Below are 19585 nucleotides of genomic sequence, written 5' to 3'. Positions count from 1 at the left end.
AGGAAGAGAAAATATAAAATAATTTCAACGAATAAATATGGTTTGTTTTACAAGATTTGAGTATTAATTTTTATTATATTTATTAAAAATAAAAATTATTGCTACTATTTAAAATAATAGTAATTTTGGAAGAAAAAAAATATAATTCTTGTTTTACAAAGTAATATTATAAAATATGTAACAAATTATCTTAGCTCATATAGTTATAGAACTCTAAATAACAACTTTAACATTTTTCCAAAATTAACATCTTTATATTGAAAATTTTGATTTAACAGTAATTTTATTTCCTAATGAAATTCAAGATAATGCCCACGGTAATTTTATGTTATTTTAATAAATATATTTTTACATCAATTTATTTTTGATGAATATTTACTATTCTTTTTTACTATGTCATATGCTAAGATTATTTCATGGACAACTGGCATAAAATATTATTTGAACTAGTCCTTTTTCTTCAATTTCCTTACTACTTGAAGTCATCACTGAGCCGTGGTGGATGTCCAATGCCAGGACTGTTCCCTGGTACTGTAGGGCGAAAAGCTTCAACATCTTTCAATAGTTTTGCTTGAACATTTATACCTTCCTTATGACCTTCGACACTGTGTGCAACTGGTACCGTGGACATAAAATTATTCAAAGACGTCGCTTTGAAATGATTTTGATTGTCTGTGGGTTTTGATTCAGTAGTGGATGGTACTTGGGCAAGCACTATTGATATGGCCATAATGGTCATCATGGAGATAGTGAAGAGTTTCATAGTCTTTCCACTCTAAATTAAATACAAGACTAAAGGTTTTGATATGAGCAGTCTTGGTGATATTTGGAGTTAAGTTGTCCAAATGAGATTATATTTATACTGTCTAGAGACTAGCCACATTGATTGAGTTCGGATCTGCAATTCTTTTTCTTTGGTCAAATACATTGATATTTGCTGGATCACATTGATAATTTCTTGTCAAAGATCTTGATGCTTTATTTTTTTCAACTACACTAAAATTTCTTACTCTCTTTGGACAATATTCTTTTTGGGCATTGTTTTTAATTATGGTAGATAGATTTTGGACATTCTATCTATCAATCTAAACACACTAATAAAAATAACAACACATTGTGATTACCCTATGTAATAAATGATGAAAATAATTTTTGAATAAGCTAAGAACTAAAGCCTTCATCGGTGGAGATTTTAACCAAATACTCTTCAGTGGCAACCACTCTGCATTCAATCACAACACTCACTCCTCCCGTATGTTCCAACTTAGGGACTGCCTCCACCAGATAGGTGCATTTGACCTCAGATTCCAAGGCCCGATCCATACTTGGTCTAACAAAAGACACCTTACCCCTGTTGCAAAGAAACTGGACAGATGCTTAGTCAACAATGCTGTACTCGCAACTTTTCCCCATGCCTCTGCCTCCTTCCTTCCACCTGTTCCCCCAGATCATGCCCCCTGCCTAATTGACCTAGCCTTCCCCCTTCCAAAATCTGGTACCCAACCTTATAAATTCCTAAACTACCTAACTAAACACCCGAACTTCCTGGAGGTAGTTACTGACGCATGGTTTCAAGCTGGAGGCGTGTCTGGAAACCTTACTTCTCTGTGTTGGAAACTTAAAAGCATAAAGAGAAATTTAAAATCACTAAATAGAGAGTTTTCAAATATCCAACAGAGAGTAAGAGAAACTCATGGTTTGTTACAACTTGCGCAGGTTCAGGCTCTTGTGGAAACATTTGAAGCTGAGCTCCTACTGAACCAGAAATGGCAACTACTAAGACAGATAGAAGAGAGTTTTTACAAGCAAAAATCTCGAATCCACTGCCTGCTAGAGGGTGATCAAAACACTACTTACTTTAAGAGGGTTTGTCAAGTGTGTGCAAGCTTCAATGCCATCAGATCGTTTATCCTGAGCTCGGGTGTCATTATCATAGAAACTATGCAGATGAGTGATCACGCAATTAATCATTTCAAAGCGGTACTAGGACCAGATGGTGCTCTGCCTCTGCTCATCTCCTCCACTACCTTGTGGTTTCAGAGCTTATCAAACTTTATCTGCTCTCCCCCACAGAAAGAGAAAATCCTGTTGATGCCAACTTCTGATGAGATTGCTAAACTGATGTTCTCCCTCAACCCAAAAAAGCTCCCGGACCTGATGGCCTCACCTCAGCTTTTTACAAGGCTACATGGACTTAGCTTGGTTCAGAGTGTGTCAATTCCATCCAGCATTTCTTCAAGTCAGGCTTCCTTCCCAAATCAGCCAACTCCACAATCCTCTCACTAGTGCCAAAATTTCCTGGAGCTTCGGGCATCACTGAATACCGTCCGATAGCTTGTCTCAATACCATCTACAAGGTAATCTCCAGATTATTGGTGAAGCGCCTAAAGCCTATTTTGCAGGACCTTATTCTTCCAAATCAGCTGCCTTTATTGAGGGGAGACTGCTAGTGGAGAATACAGTGTTAGCGAGCGAACTTGTTAATGGCTATCATAAAAACAAGGGATCAAAAAGAGTTACCATTAAGGTCGACATTGCTAAGGCGTTCGACACCTTATCTTGGGATTTTCTCTTCTCTGCGTTGGAAAGATACGATCTCCCTCCTGCTTTCTTACGCTTGGTCAGAGGCTGTGTCTGCACAACTACATTTACAGTGAGTTATAATGGAACGGTAAACGGTTATTTTAAAGGAAAAAGAGGTCTGAGGCAAGGTGACCCTCTTTCCCCATACCTTTTTGTGATCGCTATGAACTGTCTGTCCATGTTGCTAGATAAGGAGGCCAGATCAGGAAGTCTCTCCTATCATCATCAGTGCCACAAGACGAAGTTGACCCATCTCTCTTTTGCGGATGACTTGCTGATATTCATAGATGGCTCTATTGAATCGGTGCAGAAGGTCCTCTCCATTCTCCATGACTTCGAGGTTCGCTTAGGACTAGCGGTCAGCATCCAAAAATCGAGTTTCTTTGCATCCGGCCTCTAGGAAGCAGAGGTCTCTGCTATACAAGTCTCAACCGGTATGCCTTGCGGCACTCTTCCAATGCTCTACTTGGGAGTCCTCCTCTGCGCGGTTCTCTTCTTGGTATGAAAAGTCACACTCTTTTGCGGGCAGGCTCCTACTTATAAAGACAGTCATCGCTGGAGTTTCAAAGTTCTGGTGCTCAAGTTTCATTCTGCCAAAAGCCTGTATCAATAGGATAAACTCATTACAGTATGTGGTTTGTTTCTTTGGAATGGTAAAAGTGAAGGTCATTAATCGGCTAAGGTAGCGTGGGATACTGTGACTCTTACCAAGGATCAGGGAGGCCTAGGTGTCAAAGATCTTCATACTTGGAATTTGGCGTGCATTCTTAAGCTGGTGTGGATGATTTTCTTTCGTCCAAACTATGTCTGGGTGTCCTGGTTCAAAGAAGTGATATTAAAAGGCGACATCAGCAACTACTGGACAATAAGGCCAAGCTCTTCCTTCTCTTGGTTGGTTAACAAAATGATCAAGTCAAGGAATCTTATTTACCCGCTACTCAGGAGAACGATAGGTAACGGTGAGACAACACGTTTCTGGTATGATAACTGGTCACCGTTTGGGAACCTCTTTAACTACCTTGATGCGGCGACTTCAAGGTATGGCATCTCAAGAGCTGCTACAGTAGCCTCACTCTATGATCGGGGTCGTTGGTTACTCTCTCAAGCAAGGTCAGAGCAAGGTCAGAGACCCAATTAGCACTCCAGATTCATCTCACCACAGTTACTCTCACAGAGGAGCAGGATGCTTATGAGTGGATAATTCAAGGGCAGATAAACTCTCGGTATAGCACTGGACAGGTCTACACTTACTTAAAAGGCGTGATCCCCAATGTTCCCTGGTCTCAAATCGTCTTGATCGTTGCCCTACAAGGAATCGTCTGATTCAGTGGGGGCTAAATGTTGATTCTAAATGTCTACTCTGTAACTCTGCAGATGAATCGAGGAACCACTTGTATTTTGAATGCTCTTACAGTGCTCTGATTTGGAGGTTGATCACTCATCGCTGCCAACTCCAGCTGACTCCAACTTGGGAGGACACTACCATGCAACTTCTCACTCCCCCCGCGCAACAAAGACCTTCGCCGACTAACTCTTCTTGCTGTCCAAGCCTCCATCTACTGGATTTGGCAAGAGAGAAACTTGAGGCTCCACCAGCGCACCTTCAGATCAGCAGATGTGCTCTTCTCTGCCATCGATAAGCAGATCCGGAACAGACTTGAGGGCCTCCGTCACTCCAACCCACGAGCCTCCTCTGCGATGATGCAATTTTGGTTTCTTCGTTCTTAATTTCCATCGACGCTCCGCTTCCCCTTCTCAATCAGACTACTGTGCCTGCTCATTCTCTACTGGTTTGCTTCTATGTGGAGTGGGCCGGAAAGTTCCATTGATATGTGTTTTCCTTTTATAACTGGGTCTTGTCCTTCTAAAACTATTGCCTTCTTAGGCATGTAATATTTTTCTTTCTCCTGTTTTTAATATGAATGCCAATTTACAAAAAAAAAAAGGTTCTAGTTCCATTTAATCCAGATTTGAATAATTCCAAAGATATGAATTTTTTTTGGATTTTCTTTTACTTAAAAAAAAGTAACAAATGCAAGTGAAATATACATTGATGGCATTATTCTTGAATTTAGAAATTTTTAAAGGAGTGGTACGCATTCAGACAGAGCTGTGATGGTTTTTTTTATGGAAGGATTCTTCGAAAATCAATATCCAAACAAGTTCGAAAACCTATTGAAGTGTTCAATTTTTTGAAAAAAAATGAAGATTGTTATCAAAACATAGAAATTTCTTAACGCATATTGTTGAACATTCCGGTAACGATCACCACAACTAAATAAAGTATTTCAAAGTTGGAGTTGGGGAAAAAAATATTTTGTCTATCATGCAACAAGAAATGTAAAATATGTTCGTTATGATATCAATTGAAACGAAAGTGGTTGAAAGACTTGGTTATATAAGTAATGGATAATTTTGTAAGAAAAAATGTAAGAAGATCTATATTTCAACGATAAGTGTTCTTAATATCACCATTTTTTATAAATAGACTATGGACTTTGATTTTTTTTTTAGTAAAATTTTAAGTTGTTTAATACTGTTTTGTGATTTTTATAAAATTTGTATGATGGCATAATTTTAAATTTTGGATTGGAGCATTATAAAAGGTTAGTCCGGCACTGGTCACATACCTAAGGAACTTGGGTATTTTTGAAAAAATCTCAACATGCTTAAAGAATTGAAGCATTTTCACGTATTCCAAAACCAAATGAAAGAGATTTAAGTTCCTAATTGGTTCTCTTCCCATTGGTTACTTAGGTATGTGAGAATACCTGAAAAATGCTTCAATTCTTTAAGAAAGTTACTTTATATAAAAGTCATACTATTTATTTTACAAAAAAAGGGTTATACTATTTTATAGAAAATAAAAATTAAAGAAGATTATAGCATTTTGTTATATTTTCCTCCATAATAGAATAACAATATTATAGAATTACTCTATTATGGAAACATACAACTGAAGCGAAAATTAATTTATAACATGTTCTTAACCCGGCTTTCTATCAAAAGGTTTTAATCTTAATCATGAATTTTGTAAAAGTGCTAAAATTTGGTGGGATATAATGAACCTTTGGACTTAAGAGGGCTCAAACTTAACCCTTTTATTTTTTCCAATACATTTTAATATATAACTTAAATTAAACCAAAACTAAAAATTCACTGTCAAAGCCGTAGATTAAAATATTTCGCCAAAACAATTTTTCTGTTAAAGCTGTAAAATTAGATTTTTTTTTTCAAAACTACAACATTAAAATGTTTCTTTCAAAACCAAAAAAAAAAGTTTTCTGCCAAAAAGGCACAGAACAAATTTTCCAGCTAAAACCATAAAACGAATTCTTTTATCAAAATCACAAAAATGAATTTTCCATCAAACCAAGTAATCGTGTTTTCTTGCCAAACCGCAAACACACAAAATCGGTGAAAATAAGTTTTCCCACCAAATCACAGAAAAAAAGATTTACCGCTAAAACCCATAAAACAAATCTTCAGCCAAAACTAAGTTTTGTACCAAAATACAAAAACTGCAAACACGAATCTTTTTACCAAAATAAGTTTTTTCCGCCAAAATTACAAAACCGAATTTTCACCGAAACAAGAGAAATGAGATTTTCCCACCGAAAAACACAAACCAGTTTTTCCGCAAAAGTCACAAACAAATTTTCTACTAAAAGAAAAAAAACCGCGAAACGAGGTTTCCCACAAAATCTAGTTTTTGGCCAAAATTGCAAAAATTACAAAACAACGTTCCCTGAAAAAGTAAGTGTTCTCGTCAAAATTGAAAAAAAAAAGCGTTTTACCAAAATTATAATGATTTTCTTATCAAAACCGCAAAATTCATTTTTCCATCGGAATGAAAAAAATCAAGGATCAATCAAAACGAGAAAAAAAATTTCTCACAAAAAAAAGTTTCCACCAAAATTATAAAATCTTGATTTCCGTCAAAACCCAGAGTTCTGTTTTATCACTTATTTTATCATTTTTAAAATAAAACTAGATTATTTATCTAAATGTCAAAGTAATATATCTTTATAATATTATTTGAGAAGTCAGTTTCCTATGTGTCGCGCTCACGTTAATTTTCACGTTAATTTTCACGATGGTTGATTACACAGATATCCTTAATAAATTAAAATTATCACAGTTAAATAATTTTATTGTTTTTTATTTAGTTTCCTTTTTAAAATTTTCCAAATAAAATATATATAATAAAAAGGAAACAATTTACAAAGTTTAAAAGCAAATTTAAAAAAGAAAATATATGCCTTTATAATATGATTTCATTAAAAGGGAAAGTTCACAAAATAGTAATATTCAATTTTAAGAGAAGGGAAAATTCCATAAAATACCCGAACTAAATTTTGTTAAGCTTTTTAATACCCAAACTTTTTCACTACCCAGTTTAATACCCCAACTAATTATTTTACTCATTTTAATACTCAAACTTTTAACACTGTACCCACTTTAATACCTAAACTTTATTTATTTAAATAAAAATACTAATAAGTTTCAAGCAAAACTTAATAAATCTCAAAAATCTAAGAAAAAATATTAAAAATTCTAATTTTATTTTAAATTTAGAAAAGAACGTAGATAAACCATGAAAATTTTATTTAAAAAAAATGAATTTGAATGATAAAAATAAATTTTGATTTTTATTCAGAAAACAAACTAAATACAATATTTAAAACTTAGAAATTTTATTACAAAATTTAATATTTTACACTATTTATTTATTTTTATTTCTCAAACACCAAAAACAATTTAGAATTTTCTGAGTTTATTTTGTAAATTTTAGAGATTTTAAAAATTTTATTTGAAACTTATTAGTATTTTTATTAAATAAATAAAGTTCGGGTATTAATTGGGTACAGTTCTAAAAGTTTGGATATTAAAATGAGCAAAATAATTAGTTGAGGTATTAAACTGGGTAGTGAAAAATTTTGGGTATTAAAAGCTTAACAAATTTAGTTCGGGTATTTTTATGGAATTTTCCGTTAAGAAAATAACATAAAATATAATTTTAAAGTAATAAATACTTTATTTATATCTATATTTTCTTAGATGAAAATATATATTTGTATATAATGTGATTTCATAAAAGAGAATTTCACATAGATAATCTTTATATTAGAAAAATAATTTTAAACAATAAAATTTCAAAATAATATAAATATTTTATATATCTATCTATTTTCTTAGATGATTACATAAAATAATTAAGTAACATAAATAAATAATGTTTAATTGACAAAAATAGTCTAGAATTAGTATTATTGAAATGTTTTATTTATTTTCATATATTTATTGACTATAGTATCTTTCAGTTATAACAAAAAATATCTATAAATTATATTTTACTTATATAATATAATTTCTCAAATACAATTACAATTTTTTTTACTGTTTATTTTTAAGAGATATTAGAAAATGATAAATAGATTTTAACAATAACATCTTTTGATCAAATAATTACAAATATTTTAAATTAAAATAACACAATATACTTTAACAAGGTAGATATACAATACTTTATCATTACTAAAATTATATGTTTTCTTAATATTAAATTTGCTTTTAAATTTTATGTTTCTATGTTTGTAGAACTGAACATAACCATAATCAAAATACGAAAGAAAATCTGAATTCAGATTTTTAAGATTATTTAAAATAAATTTCAGTTTACCATTCAATAAATCGAAGGCATAAAATTATTTAAAATTTATAAAATATTTTAATTACTGTAGATATTAATATGTGTTCATGAGCTTCTAAAAATATATCAGTTACTTATGTATGTAATTTCCTATTGATCATTGATAAAATACATGCACATTAAACGATAAATAAAAATAATTTGATATGACTTAACTATAGTAAAAATAATTATATATCAGTTTGAATTTGTAAGAATATATGCAACTTAATATACTCACAACATGAGTAACTACTAATCCAATTTATATCTAATAGCATAGATTAGACATAATTTTATGGTAATAATTAACTTTATAAATATATATTATAGGATGATTCAAAATATATTAACAAATGAAAATAAAATATTAACCAACTATTATAATTTAGTTCTTTTGTAAATTTATATATGTAGGCATGAGACTTCATAATATCATCGTTATATTAATTTATTTAAATTTGGAATCCGACACTTTAGTTTATCTTTTATTTCATTCTCAGCACAATATATCTAATTTATAAATGATCATTATAAAATATATTTACATATATAAGACAACCAGCCAATCAACCAAAATGAAAATAAGAAAATTAATCAAAATTTTAATATATCTAGAATAAAAATATTATTATTGAATTCAAAAAGATAACTAAATCGACTGTAAAACAACAAAACTAACAACCTATAATATATCTAAAATTGTATGTCTAATTAGAGTAATATAATATTATTAATATAAATTATGCATACAATTATAAATTAATATAAAATTAAAAGTAAATAGCAATTAATTTTTATAGTATATTCACTTTATAAATATTTATATCCGTGCATGAGCAAGGAAAAATCAACTAGTTTATATATTAAAAGAGAAGTCATGACTTCTCATTCATGTATGATATTTTAAAAAATAGACCCTAACTAAAAATCACAAATCATGTATTTATTACTTAAGAAATGTTACCATAATATATCCCTTATAATATAACCACTCCTAAGAAATCGTTCATGGTTAACAAAACCAATTTTCTATCCTTATTACTAAGGAAATCTAACGTTATTCTGAAATTAACTGCAACATATATATATAAATGCTATAGACAAACTTACCTTTGACGAACTAAACCCGAGCTTTTTCTTTGTCTGGTCGACTGTGGTGCTGCTTTTGTCCTCATGTTGCAAAAGTCAATTACTGATACTGCTTTGATTCAATAGAATATGAAAATGTTATGTTCACCAACCGATCAAACTAAAAAATAAAAAAAATTACATTCTCTTCTTTGATCCCAATCAACATAATGAGTTAAAACTTTTATCTTTCTTCGATATTTGGTGTAAATAACAGAGACCATCTTTTGATATACTGTATGAGTAAAACAATTTTTATCAAGACTCATCGGATAAATGCTATAGACAAACTTACCTTTGACGAACTAAACCGAGCTTTTTCTTTGTCTGGTCGACTGTGGTGCTGCTTTTGTCCTCATGTTGCAAAAGTCAATTACTGATACTGCTTTGATTGAATAGAATATGAAAATGTCACCAACCGATCAAACTAAAAAATAAAAAAATTTACATTCTCTTCTTTGATCCCAATCTGAAAGTGATGCAGTGAGTTTCGAAAATTTCTCTCCATACATCGTAGTTCATCTTGTCGAGATTGAGAACGATCGGGATGTAAGATCGAATCTGACTGATGCTGAAAGGAGGTTTCTCAGTTGTGTTGAGAATTTGATCAGCCATGGCGATATGTGAGAGAGAAGAAGATTAGGGGAGGGGAAGAAGAAGAAGTGATGAAGGAGATTTCAGGAAGCTAGGATCGAGAAAGCTTCTGATACCATGAAAGTGTTTATGATTCGATGATTGTTTCATTGATCACATAAGTATATTTATACAAGAGTTCGTGTCTATCGATATCTAATGATATCGTAACTACACAAGGATATACATAAGAATATACTTTAGGATATTATCATATCCTAACTAACACAATCAACATAATGAGTTAAAACTTTTATCTTTCTTCGATATTTGGTGTAAATAACAGAGACCATCTTTTGATATACTGTATGAGTAAAACAATTTTTATCAAGACTCATCGGATCACAGGCGGCTAGCAAATCTTTTGAAACAAAACTAACCCAGGTCCTAAGACACCGGTGATTTAATTCAGATTATAAATCATACCTATTGGGCTTACATAATTAATTGTATATTGGGTTTACATTATTAATAGAATAGATTAGTGACACATTGTGCTAATTAGTTTGTATTGATCAGTTTAAATTGTCAGATATAAATACAAGAGTAATTAATTAAAGATATATAGTATACTTTTTAAAAAAATTCTACATATACTAAAATAAATTTTATTTGTAATATTTAAAATAAATATAGATTTTAAAATTATTTTTAATAATATATCTATATATATAATTTATTTAAATCTTATTATATTAAAATAGAAGGGATGATGACTTTTTTCATGTGTGATTTTATAGTTTGGATCATCCTTTACATTAAGACTAAAATATAGCACCATATGTTTTAAATAATATATACAACTATTTTATTATACATTATCATTAAATTTTGATCCATAAGAAATTAAAATACATTTATGGGGATCCAAAACAAAATAAAACTACTCAAAATAAACTATAAGTTATTGTGTTTAGAAATGTCATATTAAAAATTATTTAATCGGGTAAATTTTAAAATATATATTATCACTTATACAAATAAATACTTATTACAAATTTAGACCACATTCCTAGCTATTTTAGCTATTTTTCTTAAATCTAATTTTTGAAAATCTTGCTAACCAAGTTTAAATTCATGTATTCAGTATCTTCATAATCTGTAGTATAACAATAGTATTTATAAAATTAACCAATAAGCAATTAAAAATAAACATTATAGTCATAAATCAATTAAATTGATACATGTACAATCGGCCAAGGCAGTTATTTTATACACCTTCTCTATTTTAAAAAGGGAGAATTAGAAAAAAGACACTTTGAATTTTTATTTGTCCCTTTAAGACTTTTCATATTTTTGGTAATTTTAGACATGTTTTACCCTTCGTTTATGGAAACAATAGTAAATTTAACTGTAAAAATGTAAAAAAATATGAAAACTATTGGAAACATAAGTATAAAGTTTTATATGTCTAATTATCTTTTTATAAAATATGAAATCATATTTTATTTTGTCTCCTATCTACGGTTAGAATACTCATTCTGTCAATCTACTTAGGTTAGAAATCAAATACTAAGTTTTATACATAGATCTATCCGGGGCATGGAACGTAAACTAAACCTTTTTGCATCTTATATATAAGCTAGAATTTGTTACGTTACAATCTAGCAAGATAACTTCACTCTACCTACAGCTAGATAACGACATATAATCTCAACTCTATGATGTACCTTACGTATTTTTTGTGTCATAACCTGTTCTACATTTTACTTTATGTGACGCTTAAGAAAGAATATATTTCACACATACTCTATTGTATTATGGGTGAGGTAGGATACATATTCTAGGCGAATCCAAAAAATATGGAAACTTCTATATTTAGTTAACTCTATCCTAAAATTAAATATAGTTGATAGGAGATTTTTGTTATTTTTGACCCGGAAATTAAACACAGTTATTGACTAAAATATGTTTGTGTTTCTTGTTAAGATTGTTTATTTTCATAATTTCAACATTATTAAAAACTTGGTGGAACTCTTGATTATACACAGGTAAAAGTTTTGGAATATTTATTGCGTCTGGATTTGACAATTGAAAATTCTGGAGTTTATTCGAAGATGAACATATGCAAACAGAAAATTATAGGACAATCAAAAGGCTGAGGAATTGCAGCGGAAGTTTGTCAAACTGGAACCATTGAAGAGGAAGAAAAAAGTTGACGGAGAAGAAGATAAGTTAATGATATATTTATTTTACCTTTATTTTTTCTGTTTTTTTATTTTTAATATTAAATCAATTCGTAAATTAATTACGAAATTATTTATAATCAATATTAATTTATTTATTTTAAGGGTATTTTTGGTATTAACAGAAATCTAAATCCTATTTTCCTAAATTATCTTCTAAAAGTTTTATAGGGACAAATCTAAGTTTTAGGTGGCTCTTTTTACCAATTTTTTCTTTTAAAAACTATAGATAAACCTATACAAATTTAGTATTCTGTGGAATAAATTGCCTGCAATACTTTTGTTTTCTTATAAATTTTATAATTATTATATCAATTTTTAATACCATACTAATTCATATTTGTCTATTTTTCTTATTTTAATTCAGAAATTTTATTTTCTGGATATTTTATACATAAATCTAATTATACAAATTTTAGATTTGCTTATATTATGTCTAATAATTATCAGTCATATCATTTACAACAAAAAACAAAAAAATGCTTGATGTAATTAAGCACATTGTTATTTCTCAAAATGTTATATTAGTACAAACATTGCAAATCAAGTATTACATTTAGTACAAATAAACACTAGAAAATGAAAAATGACACCCGCTCGTTACTTATTTTTTAAAGAGTATTATCAAATGGATAAACCCGTCCAACGCATTTATATATAAACAATCAGACTTAAAACAGGATTGATTCATTTCATATAAGGGATGAGCTGGGGTGAAAACTTTACATTTAACATCCATATCTAAAAAACAAAATCTTTTGTAACATGCAAGTTTTTTGCTTTGATGCAGTAGAATGATTTATATCTGAAATAACCCAACCGAACTGGAACCGAATAGAAAACCAAACGGATATCCAAATAAATAAAAATATAAATTATATATATAGTATCGAAAGTAACTCGAAATATCCAAAAATTTTATCTGACTCATTCTAATTATTCAATATTTTATCCAAAATAGTCGATATTTAACCTGAAATATCCAACCTATCCAAAAAAACGAATCGAAAGCGAATGAGAACCAATTTTTTATCGAAGTGTCTTCTGGTTCCTAGTTTTATTATCCGAACCGAACCTAAAACTATCCAAACCAAATCCAAATAGAAAATGATCAAAAAATAAATAAATCCTCTCATCTTCTATCTGAACTATCCGATATTCGAAATAACCAAACCAAATCGAACCGATACCCGAAATGCCCAGAGTACTTTAAATATTTGGTCCTCTGATTAAATACTAAGGGGGTGTGGCATGAGCAAATTTTAGTTTCCTCTGCATTATTTTGATTTCACTCCATTACCAAGATCAGACAAGCTGTAAACATTCACTTTTATCTTACCATAGTTCAAACTACCTAGAGTCTAAGACTATGACTATGAGGACATTTATGGTTGTTATTCTTTTATCAGATTATATCCACAATCATCTGGATAATATACAGAAATTTTTAAACAGGACAGATTAGATAACATCCTTTTCGTAAGACCTGTTCAAACCTGAGAGAACTTTTTGTATCATCAAATTTAGAAAATATAAAAAAAAAATTTAGAAAATATAATTAAACACGATAAAAAGATGCTTTGTATTATATTTCATGTCAAATATGCTTGTAAATTATTAAGACGTTATTGATTGGCTTGACATATTGTGTTCTGTTTTTTATGTTAAAAAGTGAGAGCCAACAAAGGCAAAAAAAGCTCAAAATCTTTTAACAAATTATTTAAATACCAATCAAACGGCCAACTCAACTGATTATTAATCATCTTGAAATAGTAGTGTAGCCACTTAATTTTATGAGATCTTGACTTATTTTAATTTGACGATCCGTTGATAACAGCAAGCTTCAACGGTGCTTGCTCCTCGTTTCGCTGCTGTACATCCTGTCATGCAACAACATAACAAGCCAAGGTCCACAACTGTGTTATGTTTGTCAGTAATCAAACCGAAACCAACTGTACAATGGAATATCTACCAAAGATTGCAATGTTAATTCTTTGCTCGTACAAAGAAATCAAGATCCTTAACAAAATGAATTTATTTTATGAAGTGTTACTATAATTACTTACCAGTCATAAACCGTGGGAGAATTAGGATGAGAAGGTTTATCAAAGACATTAGCACCAATCTCCCTTGTGGTCACATTACTTGCTGGATGAAATACACTTCTCCACACATCCACTTTCCGGCCAGATCCTGGTGTGGCCGGGGTAGTCGGACTCACTGGTAGAGAGGCTGATCCGCCCACCATTGTTCCTTCTAAGAATCATTGTATATGTATGTGTATTGTTCAGGCTAGTTAAACCGGTGGTATTGTTTACCATAGAGAATTAGACAACAACATAATATCAGACTCAAATCTTAAATGTTTCAGTTTACCTTTGGTATTGTTCAGGCTAGTCAAACCGGTAGAGATTCGCCTGAGATGTCCACGGCCACGGGCTTCAGGTTGAGGACCAGCCACGACGTCGTCCCAGAGGTTTTCAAGTACACCCATTCTTTATTTTGCTTCAAGAGATCATCTGTTCTTTCCTTTAAATACTTAACACGATCTGGTTTTGGTGTTATTTGAATTGGTCCGGTCAAAGAGATTCGGTTCAACCCTTTGGTTTATTAAAATGTATAAATAGGAGAAGTAAACCATGACAATGTGCGTTTTATTGAAAGTTTTCCTCCAAGAATTGAACCGAGATAACCGGTGTTACAAACTAAAACAAACTCAGTTATCCACCGGTTTAACTAACCAGTCTTAACAACTTTGTACACGTGACAATCGCGAGCTGGTCTCTTGCAAAAAATTGTCCGTTTCTTTTGGAGATAAGTGACTGAAGATTTCAATGTTAAAAATAGATTTTGTTTCGACTTCTTACTAGGGGTGAGCACTTTATCCGAACCTGACTCGAAAAACTCGAACCGAAATCCAAACCGAGGTAGCAAAATATCATAATAGAAATTAAACTAAGAGAGATTGGATATCCGAACCCGAACATGTAATATCCGAACCCGAATGAATATCTGAAGATAACCGAACATATATATATAAAGCTTAACATGTATTTTAAGTGAATGTCAAATCATTTTGTCTGTAAACATATGTATATTATATGTAGTATCAATATAAATATTTTAAATAAAATGAGAGATGTAAACTAGAAATACAAGGATAAGTATATATATATAAGAGAGATTGGATATCCGAACCCGAACATGTAATATCCAAACCCGAATGAATATCCGAAGATAACCAAACATATATATCTTCGGTTATCTTCGGATATTCATTCGGGTTCAGATATTACATGTTCGGGTTCGGATATCCAATCTCTCTTATATATATATACTTATCCTTGTATTTCTAGTTTACATCTCTCATTTTATTTAAAATATTTATATTGATACTACATATAATATACATATGATTACAGAGAAAATGATTTGACATTCACTTAAAATGCATGTTAAGCTTTTTATTTCATGTATTAACAAAATTTACATCCGGAATTTAAACGTAATAATAAAACTAATGTTTATTTATTTTTGAAATGTTATCTCTAAATCTATTAATCATTTAATCTATTAAAAATTAAAAAAAAAAAGTTAAGTAAAACCTATATTTTTAAATATAATAAACTATAAAAATGAAAAATTAGATTTTTTTCTTTCAGAATTTAAATATCCGAACTCAATCTGAAATAACTGGACCCGAACTAAAAATACCCGAACTCTACCTGAAATGCAAAAATACCTAAACGGGTATTATAGACATATACCGAAATACCCGAAAATCCGAAATACCCGATCCAAACCCGAACGCCCGCCCCTACTTCTTACACATAATCTTTGCATACGATGACAGCGGTAGAGTTCTACAGAACCAAGGCCAATTCTGAAGTTTAGGGAGTCATATACATTTAGGTTCAATAAAGAAGAAAAATTCAACAATTTAGAGGTATATCTATTTTCTCTTTTTTTGTCATAGTAGGTATATATATTTATATTATTAAAACTGAAATACTTTTTTGGTACTGTTTGAAAACATGGATAGCATAATAAGATTGTCTGGAAACATGAATATTAGATTAAACTTTTTTATTTGCATATTTGGTCATTGTATTTACCATAAATTAAGTACTTCATTTTATATTTCTTTTAATTTACTGATTCTACCAATGCATTAAAAATAATTTTCAGTTAATTAATTACAATGGTTGTTGTTTATTTGATGAAATTAATAACACAAACTAAAATATATAGTATATATTATATAAAAGAAATTTTAAATTCGGTATTACCTTATTTTTAGAATTCAATTTTCAAGAAAACAAAATATTATAAAACTAACAATAATTCTTAGAAAATTAATGCAAACAATTAAAAATTTTAGTATGTTGCTTTTTAAAGTAAATTAATAAAAAAGAAATAGGTTAATATATGAATAGTACAATTACTTCAAATTGCATCAAATTACAAAATTTTAAATATAATATTATGTACAAATATAATAATATATTTTACTCTATATGTAAATTATAAAACATAAAAATATATATTATTTTTTTTATAAAACCAACGGTGTAGGAATCTAGGTTGAAAATAAGTTAAATCAAACATCCACACTGGTGTGCGAGTCAAGTTCTACTTTTCTCTTAAATCTGGAAGCCAAGACCAACAGAACCAACCACACTCGAAGTTTCTTTACTTGAGTGTGAAGTAAAATATTATTCTCTCTTATTCATGACTCCTTACTCTATTAAGTAGAATTTAGACTTTAGTCTTTGACGATCACATGATATCTCTTACAGATCAATCTCAAACCTAGGAGAGAGACTGTAAAAGCTCTGAAAACTTGCTGTCAAAGTTCTGAAACAGAAAACTTCAAACACAAAGAGGAACACTTTTGACTAGTAAATATCTATATATATATATATATATATATTGATGAACTTAGAACCCCTTTAGATCATCATCATCGTCTTTCCAATTTTCCTTACCCTTTTTCGACAAATCTTCGACGCCCTTATCAACATCATCCCGCGCCTTATCCGCCTCCTCACCGGACCCAACCACTGCCTCTGTAACCTTCTGAGCCATGCTCTTCGCCATCTCCCACGCATTTTTCACGGTCTCCATAGTCTTTTCCCCAACATCTTGAGCCTTTTCCTTAAACCCGTGAACCAAATCCTCTGATTTCTCATTTGAATCCTCTTCATATTCTTTGGCTCTATCTTTAGTCTCTTCCGCTTTATTTTTCGTCTTCTCTTTCACATCATAAGCTTTGTCCTTAGCCTTCTCTTTCGTCTGGTAAGCTTTATCAGCTGCTCTACTTGCTCCTTCATTCACTTTATCCTTGGCCTTTCCAGCAGAATCTTTTGTCTTCTCTTTCACATCATAAGCTTTGTCCCTGGCCTTCTCTTTTGTCTCGTAAGCTTTACCAGCTGCTCTACTCGCTCCTTCGTTCACTTTATCCTTAGCCTCTTCCGCCTTATCTTTCGCATTATGAGCTTGGTCCTTAGCGTTTTCTTTCGTCTTGTCTTCCATATCATAAGCTTTGTCCTTAGCTTGTTCTTTGCAAGCCTCTAAGTCTTCGCCAGATTCTTCTCTCCATTTCCTTGAATCATTAGCCAAATCAGCCCTTGAGTCTCTCGCTTTCTCTACTGGACCGTTTCTTCCCTGTAGAACCAGAACAATCATTTTTGCAAGTTTCAAATTTCATTTCGAATATCGTTTAACGTAATACCACCTTGTGTTACTATTGAAGTCTTGTGCAAATCTTAAATCAAAGATATGTCTGATACACGGAGGGGGTAAAAGTCATAACTACTGATCAACCATAAAAGTACCCTCAGATTGATGTATTGCAAGCAAACCTTTCTAAAATAAATAAAAACGCGTCTCTTGTGACACAAGTTAACCTATGACACAAGTTAACCTAACTGTAGTGTGGAAAACCATAGTTTCAAAATTCACATTAAATCTCGCCTAGGTTTAGGGTTTCACTTTTCACGCTAACTAAGAAAATATTTAAGTTAGTGACAAATGACAAGAAATTTTTTAAAACAAAATTGACACTCCAACATTTTTAAAAGGTATCACGCAACGCAACTTACCTATAAATATTTTCTGTAACCAAAATAGCATTGAAAATGGGAATCACGAACTAGTTAAACACCGATGATCAATTTGTTTTATATGTGTATATGCAATATATTACCTTAGAATGGTTATTAACCGATGAGGCAAAAAAGACGCTAGAGTTTTTCCGACCAATCACCACCGCAAGAGTTCTCGGAGGAGCTCGGATCTTAGGAAAAGCTCTAAAGAGACCGTAAGAAGCCGTGCCCTCAGTTTACCTTTTGAAATTTGTCTGAAGTGTCGTCATTCTCTTCTTTTGCATATGTCTACTTAGGGGTGAGTATTTTATCCGTGAAATTTGATTCGATTCGTTATCCGTTGCTATTCGATCCGAAAATTCCGAATATCCGTAAGCTTTCGAAGCAAAGCAAATACTAAAATTCAATATCCGTTAATATCGAAGCAAATCACAAATATTAAAATTTTGGGAAGCGAATATCCGATCCGATCCGTCAATATATAAATACATGTATATTTTGATTATATTTAAAACTTTAAATGTATAAAATTATTATTCTAACATATGATTTGACAGATTCTATTCACATTATTACTTATATAAAAGTATTACATAAAAGGAAAAAAATATTTATGACAATTATAATTTTTTTCTTAAGTTTTGTGTTATTATAATCGTTAATTAAGTTTTAAATTTTACAAAATATGTAGATTCACTATATCTTTTAATTTTTATCTTTTATATCATGCAAAAAAAATTTTCCAAAAAAAATTTGTATCAAATTTTTAAGATTATTTGTATTAATCAAAACAAATGAGATATCCGTAAGTATCCGCAAATATCCGCAAATATCTATTTATTTTCCGGATATCCGTTTTTCCGAATATCCGTATTTTTCCGAATCAAAGCAAATCGGAAAATTAGATATCCGTAACATTCGAAGCAAATCGCAAATACCTTCAAAAACCCGGATATCCGATCCGTGCCCAGACCATAGACATGCAAATTTATAGGGCCACTAAACACAGCTGGCAACACGAATTTGACACATGTCACTAAGATAACACGTGTCATTTTTTGCATTTTCCTTGCGCTCTTCGCTCCCACCAGATTTGTTTTCTGCTTTACCACTAATAAAGTTTGTTCTGTAGCAAAAGAAATTGGGCTAATTGGTGAGATAACTTTTTGTGAGAGTGAAATGAAGAATCTAACTATGACTTTGACATAATTTAGTGTCAGACTCTTTGGTCACATTCTAGCCAGTTTTGTCTC

At 30.8% G+C, this 19585-nt stretch overlaps 2 protein-coding genes and 1 long non-coding RNA gene across 3 annotated transcripts; all 3 read right to left on the bottom strand.

Moving 5' to 3' along the window:
- Window positions 1–428: 428 nt before the first annotated feature.
- On the bottom strand, window positions 429–5666 carry LOC130496072 (uncharacterized). Its single transcript, XR_008935098.1, has 4 exons — window positions 3515–5666; window positions 3292–3399; window positions 2521–3184; window positions 429–2443 (listed from the first exon to the last, which is right to left on the bottom strand). It is a non-coding gene; the product is annotated as an uncharacterized LOC130496072 (long non-coding RNA).
- An 8117-nt stretch (window positions 5667–13783) lies between these two features.
- LOC108809573 (dormancy-associated protein homolog 2) lies at window positions 13784–14742 on the bottom strand. Its single transcript, XM_018581714.1, has 3 exons — window positions 14602–14742; window positions 14292–14481; window positions 13784–14105 (listed from the first exon to the last, which is right to left on the bottom strand). The coding sequence occupies exons 1-3, from the start codon at window positions 14717–14719 to the stop codon at window positions 14069–14071; spliced, it is 345 nt and encodes a 114-aa protein (XP_018437216.1). The 5' UTR covers window positions 14720–14742; the 3' UTR covers window positions 13784–14068.
- Window positions 14743–16652: 1910 nt separating this feature from the next.
- On the bottom strand, window positions 16653–19387 carry LOC108808036 (late embryogenesis abundant protein 14-like). Its single transcript, XM_018580240.2, has 3 exons — window positions 19313–19387; window positions 18434–18562; window positions 16653–17892 (listed from the first exon to the last, which is right to left on the bottom strand). Exons 1-3 carry the CDS (start codon window positions 19385–19387, stop codon window positions 17167–17169), a joined length of 930 nt encoding a protein of 309 aa, XP_018435742.2. The 3' UTR covers window positions 16653–17166.
- Window positions 19388–19585: the final 198 nt, after the last annotated feature.

Source organism: Raphanus sativus, chromosome 6 (assembly GCF_000801105.2).
Source record: "Raphanus sativus cultivar WK10039 chromosome 6, ASM80110v3, whole genome shotgun sequence".
Lineage (NCBI taxonomy): Eukaryota > Viridiplantae > Streptophyta > Magnoliopsida > Brassicales > Brassicaceae > Raphanus > Raphanus sativus.
Note: the sequence above shows the minus strand (reverse complement) of the source record. Positions and strands in the feature narration are given on the sequence as shown.

Bases quoted from the DNA above. Each gene is read 5' to 3' on its own strand.
- LOC108808036 (XM_018580240.2), bottom strand. From the start codon at position 19,387: ATGACACGTGTTATCTTAGTGACATGTGTCAAATTCGTGTTGCCAGCT. The intron at 18,563-19,312 runs GTCTATGGTCTG...AGGTAAACTGAG, and splicing joins GTGGCCCTATAAATTTGCAT to GGCACGGCTTCTTACGGTCT. The intron at 17,893-18,433 runs GTAATATATTGC...CTGGTTCTACAG, and splicing joins CGGTTAATAACCATTCTAAG to GGAAGAAACGGTCCAGTAGA.
- LOC108809573 (XM_018581714.1), bottom strand. From the start codon at position 14,719: ATGGGTGTACTTGAAAACCTCTGGGACGACGTCGTGGCTGGTCCTCAA. The intron at 14,482-14,601 runs GTAAACTGAAAC...AATGATTCTTAG, and splicing joins TAGCCTGAACAATACCAAAG to AAGGAACAATGGTGGGCGGA. The intron at 14,106-14,291 runs GTAAGTAATTAT...GTTGCATGACAG, and splicing joins TCTCCCACGGTTTATGACTG to GATGTACAGCAGCGAAACGA.